The sequence below is a fragment of the Adiantum capillus-veneris genome, chromosome 11 (assembly GCF_014529385.1).
Source record: "Adiantum capillus-veneris isolate H3 chromosome 11, ASM1452938v2, whole genome shotgun sequence".
NCBI classification, from domain to species: Eukaryota; Viridiplantae; Streptophyta; class Polypodiopsida; order Polypodiales; family Pteridaceae; genus Adiantum; species Adiantum capillus-veneris.
The window spans coordinates 5,403,715-5,413,579 of record NC_140941.1 but is presented as its reverse complement, the minus strand read 5'-3'; the positions used below and the strand labels follow the sequence as shown (position 1 = coordinate 5,413,579).

General features: G+C 40.5%; 1 protein-coding gene across 1 annotated transcript in view; it reads right to left on the bottom strand.

The window, feature by feature from the left end:
* Positions 1–7,385: 7,385 nt before the first annotated feature.
* The window catches only part of LOC147446835 (uncharacterized), a 51,622-nt gene continuing 49,142 nt past the window's right edge, over positions 7,386–9,865 (bottom strand). The window contains exons 3-7 of the mRNA XM_086522792.1: positions 9,462–9,787; positions 9,287–9,388; positions 9,062–9,175; positions 8,848–8,967; positions 7,386–8,760 (exon numbers count right to left, since the gene is read on the bottom strand). Of these exons, the coding sequence (XP_086378918.1) occupies positions 7,551–8,760; positions 8,848–8,967; positions 9,062–9,175; positions 9,287–9,388; positions 9,462–9,787 (1,872 nt within the window). The 3' untranslated portion in view covers positions 7,386–7,550. The remainder of the gene's footprint in view (positions 8,761–8,847; positions 8,968–9,061; positions 9,176–9,286; positions 9,389–9,461; positions 9,788–9,865) is intronic.

Genomic DNA, 9,865 nt, shown 5'->3' with positions numbered 1-9,865 from the left:
GCTTACACTAATGCTTTATGCACTATGCCTCACATTGTTGTTGAAGGTGTGGTCGGTGCATCTTGCTATATAGCAATCCTTAACCACCATACATAGTATGGAAGGATAAATTTGGGCACGTACAGGGCACTCTTGAATGGAGCCACTGCATCATGTACATGCTTGAGGGCTCGCTTGAATGGGTACCATGTCCTCACAAGAAAAGCATAGCATCTTGATTCAGAGCTATGTGCACATCGATGTTGGAGAAGGCGATATGGCAATGTGGCTCTAAGTATAGCGTTTGAAGGATGGAGATTTCTCAAAGTGATTAATTTCTTAAGCTTTTGGCAATAGTAGTTGCAAAAGGGCTTCAACAAAGCAGAGCAGCCAAGTAAAAATATGGTTAGTGTCCAGTATTGGTGTATTTGTTAATTGCCGAACACTATCTTTCAAAGTGCTACATTTCTTGCCATGTAACCAGCTAAAGAGCTACCTCTATTGCCAATGGAGGGGCTTCAGTGATCAAACAATTTGTTTGCTTTTAGTGCCTCTCTCTAACGTAATTAGCTGGATGGGCTTTTTGAGAATTTGATTGTGAAGGAAATATTCTCTCTCTCTCTCTCTCTCTCTCTCTCTCTCTCTCTCTCTCTCTCTCTCACACACACACACACACACACACACACACAACATGTTTAATTGTGATTAATTAGATATTAGTATACCCAGAGATTAAGTGGATATTAGTATACGAGATAGAGCTCGACGATACGAATCTATAGGGTGTTTTTGTTGTCAAAATTGATCTTCTTAATTTAGGCCTATTGTTTAGTATCAATTTTGCATGATATTTGTTTGTTGGATTTTAAATCAAAGTTGGGCTAAGAGTCAAATAAAGAGTTCTGAAGCAATCCACAACAATCTCCTTTGCACTTTCAACGGGATCAATTGAACTCCATTGAGCTTAATTTTGAGCTTCGATGTCTCTATTGCAATCAATAGGACGACGCGTAGATATATAGTTTCCATTCCATCTCTAGCCCAAAAGGCTTGAGTGATGCCACCTCTATCTTGAGGCCTTTATTAACCCTTAATGTCATCTTGATTGGTGCAACACATTGAGAGCATCACTCCACCCTAGTTAAGACTCCCATCATTACAGGTTCTTAGGTGTAGTAATGACTCTAGTTTTAAGTTAATCTTGCAATTTAAGTGGTCATTAGTGCTCAATTAATCTTTGCAATGTATTTAATTTTCATTTGCCATCAAGGTGATGGGCCACCATTTTCTTGATGTTAATGGTTAGATAGGCTAAAGATGGTATCTATATTTGAGCTCTAGCACCCTCACTAAGAGCAATAAGGAAGTATTGTAGACAAGATAGCCTACGAGACCTTGTTCTCTAGCCGAGCCCTTTGTGAGATATAGTTGTCTAGTTTCAATTGTCATTGTATAAACCCAAGGAGAGGGTTTTTGGAGGTGGAGATCAAGAGTTAGCACATGATTCCTAGAGTATCTACCATGAGGAACCCAATATAGAAAGGTATCCTATGCATTTGTTTGAGTCCAAAAGAGTCTCCTAGAAGGGAAGGTTGATTTTTTCCACTTGCATCAATGATAGCAGCAACTTTATCAACTTTAAATGCTACTCTCTATCTATAACTAGTGTACCTTGTGGGAACCTACCCCTATAGATAGCCTATATGGGAATTAGACGAGCTAGCTAGAAGAATTACCAGCAACTACCAGACCCTATATGGTTGTGCAACCAATCAGACCCCAGTACATGCACCTATAAATAAGACCCATTACTTTCATTTTGGGGGTCAATCAATCAATAGATTGGAACTCTTGTATCTCTTATAAGTCTAGTCGCTAGATGTTTTATAGAGCTTCTAAGCACTACGTGTTGTACCACTTGTACTTTTGAGCTAGTCTATGAATCTGAATCTACATTTCTAGTTGTCCATTAGGACTTGTTTGGCGTCTTCTTGGGCCCTTTAATCTGCCCCAAGCCTAATGACAGTGATTAAATAGTGGAGCAATACGAGAAAGACATGTGGACAAAAATGTTGGGTTTGTCAACCCCTAATTTCTAGGGGTCAAACTTGGAGTCTAAGCTTTTCTTTTTTGTAAATGGATAGGAAAATTGTAAAATTATCAAAATTAAAAGATTTGGGCCTATTTTTTATTCTAAAATGTGCTGGCTGGAATAAATGGGCCACCCTCAAAAAGTGGGCTAAGCCCAAAACTCCCCATCATTAATTTGGCATGCAAGTCTACTTTTCCCTCCCTCCACTCACTTCTTCTCTCTCTACATACAAGATATGGCCTCTCCTCTCTTAGAACCAAAAATCTCAGTTTTCACTCTCTCTCCTATTGGAAGAGTACCTTGATAGCCTCCTCTTTATCCAATATACCTTCCCCTTCTCTCCCAAGCTGTTTTTTTGCTTTTCTTCAATCACTTGCATCATGTAGGTTGTTCATAGTCATGATTGAAATATTGAGATGAGGAAGCTTGTTATTCTTGCATTTTTAGCAAAGAGAGAGGCTTCCAAAAGTGATCTTCTTGAGAGTCTTTTTGATAAAATTTATTTGATTTGCCCATAAGAAGCACGCTTCTTTGCTTTTATACACTGTCTAGACCATTTTTCAAAGCTCTGATACCATTGTTGGCTTCTTGATATCTTTGCAATTCTTTCAACATAACTTCGATTCATTCAATCAAAATAAATTTAGCAAAATATTTGATTAAATAATCACAATATATATAGAGAAACAACATAAATAAGAATTTAATAAAACATTAGGTAGCCTGATCAAGATACTTAGTACTCGTCCTCCTTGTGGAGGGTCAAGAAAATAACTCGTGCAGAAAAAGTGTGTTCCGCACGAAGACGCAATTAGGGGTTCTCTTCATCCCTTCATCCTTGCAGGCATGCACCCAAAATAGAAGTGGTTTCTTTTCACTTAAACTCTTAGAATAGTAGAATAAAGAGAGTTCTATTTACATTTGCTTCCTTTGATCAATAGTTTGAGAATAAAACATAAGCAAAATTGATCGAAGAAGAGTAGGTAAAGAGAGTTCTATTTACATTGCTTCTTTTGAATAATTTTTTAGAATAATACATAAGAAAAATTGATAATATGTCCAAAATTAAGAATAGTGATAGCAGAGCCAAAACGTAAATTATATTGTGTGAGCAGATTGCATGAAATATACTATTTTTGTAAGACACTTGATCACTTATACTTTCGTTTCTAGCAAAACCATCCATGTTTTTCTTTAACCACACACTGCTCTCTCTTTGTTCCTAAGATATATCATTTTACAAACATGGGCTCAGATCATCATTATCGATACATTATTTGTTCATATAACGTGCCCCCAAAAAAAACCATACATATGTATCGTGGGCAGGTGGCACACTCCTCACCCAATTATTAGAAATTGTAGGGGATGTGTCCTTTCTCCATACACGATTTTCCCTCCTTTAGTATCGAAGAGTGGTTACACTATAGAGAATGGTATGTTGGTGACCATTCCATGTAATGTAGGTAACTACATGGTGATTGGTAGAGGCTAAGAGCCATATGGGAATATGTATTACAAGGTAATCAAGATACCATTCCTGGCTATCAAGCATCCAGGAAAGGGGGCCAACCACGATAATCACAATGGTACAGAGTGGTGACAATTCTTCACCGTACAGGAGATTCAGAGATCATATTTCCTTCTATTTATGTTTCTCTTGCTTCATTCCAGTAGCTAATGTGTCAAAATCTGATGGATTTCCTGGTGCTAGGTGTCACCCTCTTAAGTTGTGGCCTATAGCTCCATTCTAGTAGCTGACATGGCTAATATCCATGAAACCACAATCACCACAAAACATAGACCTTGCTTAAGAACTTTGCTATGAAAACAATAGTTTGTATCGAATGGATACCAATAAAGTCTTTGAACATGAGTTTTGCAATCTATTCTTTTGTTACATTGTGTTCGTATAGTTGAATTAATGTCTTGTGCTCAAATACTTAGATTGTATCGAAGAAAATATAGACTTTGTAGTTTCATATCCTTGTGTAGTGTGGTTATTCGCCACAAGAAGTGGTAGAAAAAATATGCCCCGATCCACATTAGTTCACTCAAGCGAGCTTGGGACCGCCGGCCCGACACCCATCTACAAACTCCGTAAGGTGTGCTCACGGGATCAAGATTGGTGTTGGGTCCACGGCACTATAAAACCTGTGCACCATAGAGAGACTAGAGGCTATTTGATCAAGTTTGGCTCATTGCATTAGTGATTTGAAAGAACATATTTTGAAAATGCATATATTTGACGAAGTGAAATTTCAAAAATCGGGTTTCAATCTGAGTCCTCTTTGTCACAATAGAAAGTTTATATTGCATTGAACCATTTCGCTGATAGTTTGTTTTGGCCGCTTCGCTTGCACTTCTTTTTCTTGCACCTGTCTGTTTCAATCCTTTGCCACCTTTAGATTTTTCCAGCACTTGTAGCATCCACAACAGCTTTGGATGGCAGCAAAAGGAACAAGGGAAAGAGTGTTTACTGCATGTTTGCATCCCAACATATATTTGAGTGTTTTCATATCCCCTCCTAAATGCCATTGAATGTCAAACATCGCTATCCTTGGAATGGAAGTTGTTGCCCATTCTCTTGACGATGGACAATCTCTTGGATGCATGATTGAGTGAAGTACCAAGTCAAGCTGTCATGGTTCTCGTGTGGTGGAGGTCCCATGCTACTAGCCACAATATATTCTTTTTTTATTGCACACCGTAATATTCCTGCTTCCGTTTTGTTTGACGCTTTTCCACAATCTGCTCTATTTCTTCCTCACATCGTAGCACTTTTGCCTTCAAATTCCTACTCATGAGCATGAAACTGACGTGCTCCACCCATTGACCTTTGACTGCTTGATACTCATGGAGTTTGAGAGCAAAGATTGCTTTTCTATCTGTCTCTTTGAAGATGATTTCATAAAATTAGATCAGTGCCCGTTGAAGCGCTTCCACTTAAGAACATGTTATTGAACTCATTGTAATCAACCAACTTTGTAGAAGACAATGGCATTGTGTTTTTGACACATTCGAAACCACCAAACATGGTCACAATGTTTTGATTCATTAATTTCTTTGCCATTTGGATAATGTATGGAGTTAAAAGTAACGACCTCACAATACCTTTGGCACGCAATGCTAAAATGACCAAGCGGTGTATGGCTCTATAGCCTTGTTGGTTGATACCTAAAGAATCACACACGTTGAGCATCTCCCTTGGAGTGAAAGTGTTGTATCTCTTGCAAAAATGTGCTTGCAAATTTTTTGTAGCATCTCATTAGATGGAGTAGACATCATTTTGATAATATTCCTTTTCTGGATAAGATGTTGCAGTAGTGAAGCATGTACCTCATCCTCCTTTCCATTGCACCCTGACATTGCTTTGGCACATTCTCTACCACATAACACTCACTGGGTGATTTACAAAAAAAATTATATAATGCAATGACATTGAATTAATAAAACCATTGTTTACCTTGTTCTAGGACTCGCCTTTTGTGTGCCCCTCCATTTTTTATGAGAAGTACTACCGCTTTGCACTTTTCCTGCCTCACACAAAGCCAATGAAAAGGTGTGTGAAGTGGTCCACACGACGGCAAAGGTTGTGAGTGGGAGATCAGAGGTGAACATAGTTTTCTGCAACTTGACCAATTGTGCAGCCACACTCTTCAAATTTCCTTCTTTGCACAACCACCTCCTCCATGAGATCGCGGATTTTCTCAATCATCCTTTCATTCTCTTGACTCAAAGAGGTTTGAAGTTGGCCAAATGTCTGTTGCACTTTCTTTGTCCTTGCAAGTTAAGTAGAAGACATACAATCTTCTACAATATTTGGCTAGACCATCCCATCAACGACAAACCTCACAACACCAATGATGCTAGTAAAGGGTAGAGGAGCATCGAAGGCTGGGTCAAACGGATAGAGATTTCCCGCTGTCCTTAGATCAATGGCTTTGACTCTAGCCATTTGAAGTTGGTCGTGTGGAATGATAGTATGCTTGCTACGTAAAATAGCATACTATGCATCCAAGTCTACATGCAAACGGAACTTGGATGGCCTATTGGTGATATCTTGCAATGGCATTTGTAGAAACTATAAGCTCTATGGATGGAAAGTTATGCAGGTGGAGAAAGAGATTAAGGAGAATGAGAATATGCTTTGGCTTCTTGAGTTTAGAACATGGAAATGGGGATGGCTTGTAGAGAGAAAAAATCAAACACTTTTCCTTATAGAACTAATGTAGAGCATATTAGAGAGAAAGGGTAGACACAGAATGTCGATCCTTTGAAAATAGGAGGAAAAATTAGACAAATTTTTGAAAAGGGAAGAATAAAAAGAAAGATATGATGTGAAGGAATGTGGAAAGTTTATGATAGCTTAAAAGTACCTCTTATGTAGTTAAAGCTACATTTCTTCCCCATGAGCTTGAATCCAATCATTACATCACTTTTTGGTTAGGCTCTATTTTATAAATCAAAAATATCTATTTTCAAACCTACATTTTTAAGGCTTGAAATTAAGAGTTAAGCATTTCACTAAACGTCCAAATAAAAGGGCCCATGAAAACTCCATTGAGGCCCTTGTGTTCTTAGACCAAATTCCATCCACTTTTTGCATCCTCCCACTAATTTAGGACACCTCCATGCTATACTTTCCATCCACTCTTCCAAGCCCACATACTCAGTCTCACTTCTGCTTCCCTTTGCTTTAACCAATCCTCCATCCTCTCAAATACACATCAGCATATACCAACCAGCGCCCGTACTCCACCCATTGCCACCCCAGCATCACTATGTGGTCATACAGAGCCATGCAAACATCTTTGCCATATGCGGACACCAAGTTCCATTCTGGATTGAGACTCGTTGGAGCAATGATTTTGCTTCCAATGATGAGTGAAATATGGATCAAACCTTCCTGTGGCATCCTACCCCTAGATACACGCACTAGCACTCCGACGTACAAGTACTGTGTTCTCCACCAGATCATAGGTGCATACTGAGATCCCACCGACAAGGGAGGGTGGAGGAAGCAAGCCTCCTAAAATCCTTGGAGGACTCCACATAGCCATCCACTGGGTATCCAGAAAAAGGACAACAGTGCTGAAACTAAACATGCTACAAAATGAAGAACAGATGTTGGTGTAAGCATACATGTGTAGAAGAGAGAGAGAGAGAGAGCGCGAAGGTTATAAGGCATATAATGTACTCTTGAGCATCCTCCAAACTCCAGAAACCACTTCAAAAATTGTACACGCTTTTGCTAATTTTCTGTAATGAAAGTGCTCCATATTATGACACTAGCAGTTGACCAATCTGCTCAGATCAATAAAACCAGAGAATATTTTCGTTACCATTATGTAATTCATAATTGAGGTTACAATAAAAAAGGAAAACAAAATTTTGGAAAAATCCAAACTAAGGAAGAGCTCTGTAAAGAGGCGGGCAGCATTAGAAGAACCGATGACATGTTTGGTTCATCCAATACCTAGCTTCTCCCTCGCCCTCGAGACCCTCGCCCCCCTCTTCCTCGAAAACCACCACCCCCTCCTGATGATCCTCTGCCACCTCTTCCACGATCATTTCCTCGAGTAGAGGAACCTCCTCTACCTCTACCCCCGCGACCACCTCTAAAATCTCTGTCATTGTCTGAGAAATCCGAGAAATTTGAACTGCCTCTACCACGACCTCTGCCTCGAAAACTACCCCCACGACCGCCTCTAAAACCTTTGTCATCATCTGAAAAATCCGAAAAATTTGAACTGTGTCTACCAAGGCCACCACCTCGAGAACTACCAAACCTTCCACCTCGAGAACTACCAAACCTTCCACCTCGGTGACCTTCCTCGCGACCAAACCTGCCACCTTCTTGAGAACTACCAAACCTGCCACCTCCTCGAGCAGACCCAAATCTTCTCTTACGCCCTTCAAAATCATCTTCTTCATCATGATCATCATCATCTGGAAAGCCACCTTCTTCATCACTATCATTCCTATTCCTTGACACGACTCTGCTCTTTTCTGGCTTATGCTTCACAACAGCCCTCAACGCGGATAGGTTATCATCATCATTTGAAAATTCATCTTCCTCATCATCATCACTATCATCCCACCTTCCTGAGAAGCTTCTGGGCTGTTTTGATGCAGCTTTAGACATACTCCTCTCATCTTCACTTAGCTCGTCTTCCATGTCGTTATCGTCATCCTCATCATCGTCTTCATCATCAACCGCACCCTTGTTCTTTTTCCCTCCTAACTTCTTGCTTGAGCTCTTGGGAAGATCATCCAAGTCACTCAAATCAAGATCGCTTGGTAGCCCTTCTGGCAGCTCGTCATCAATATCCTTGCGCTGAGAGACGCCTCCCTTGGTCCTGCTTTTCTTTTCAAATGTCCGGGAAACCCTTGATGAACCTTCGTCATCATCACCCCGACCAAAAACAATATCTGCATTCTCTTCCAAATCCTCGTCCGAGTCATCTGGAATTTTGCTGCTAAGGTCCGGTTTCCACTCTTGATACTTTGTGCGACCGCTACTTGCACCACTCTCTGCACTTCCTGGCGGGAGACTTCTACTTGATCCCCACCCTCCACCCGATGACTTTTTCAGGCCCCAACGGTCATCCCTTTTGCTTTGATCAGGGGATGAAGTTCCACATTCTTTGCAGTTCTTGTTTCTCCTGAAGTTCTTGAAATTGCACCTGCAGTTAACATTTCTTTTTTTTTTTTAACTGTAATATTAGGAAGGAGGGTTAAAAATTTCAAGGCAAGAAACTCCTACAACGTACTCTGGGCAAAGCCAGTCTCCAGGCTCGAGGTCCTCATCATCATACGATCTAATGCTTTTCGGGCGACTAGTTGAGCATTTTCGGCATTCAGTATTTCGACGAAAATTCACAAATTGGCACCTGCATTTGCACATGCCAAATATAACAAGCTTCAAAAATTTCTGCTTTTTCTTTTCTAGGCTGAGACTCATTACAAGAAAGATCTGCAGCTTACTCTGGGCATTTCCACTCCCCTGGCATCAAGGGCTGGCTGCCAGCTGCATCCATGGGCCTTGGAGTCGAGCATTCACGGCACTCTCTATTCTTCCGAAAATTAACAAAAGTGCACCTGTGTCAACAAGAGGCACACTAAAAATCTCTACTTACTGGTTTGGCCATCAGCATCCATCCCCTCAAAATTACTGTTGAGAGGCAAAAACATAGGAGTTAGTTTACATACTCTGGGCATTCCCAGTCACCTGGCTCCAGTGCCTTTCCACTTTCCTTGTAAGTCCCACACTCTCGGCACTGTCGATTCTTTGAGAAATTCAAAAAATTACAGCTGCATCCATCACTAGTGTTACTTCAACCCAGAAGCAGAGATACAAATTTCAAACTAAAAGCAACAAACGTACTCAGGACAATTCCAATCACCAGGACGATGATTGGGATCCATGTCATGTTTCTCACTAACAGGCAGCTTCACTGGAAGACGTGACTTTAAAGCTGGAAGACCTGGATCCTTAGGATACGCACTAAGCTGCACAATTTCATTCACAAGATGGCATGCTGATTTCACAACACTTATGGGATACGACACTTGCGACTCTGCAATAGGAGAAGCATTGAGCGCAAATGAGTAGAGAACTCGTAGCAAATCAGCTGTTTCTGCCATCAAATCTGGAGATGGGGCAGCAAAAGCCCTCGTACAGAAAGTTTTCAACTTGCACTGTTGACAGACCTGCATCGGATACGACACAATCATAAAGCACATATATGTGGGTAATGCTGTACATCCTGTAAAATAGTACAGAAGGAA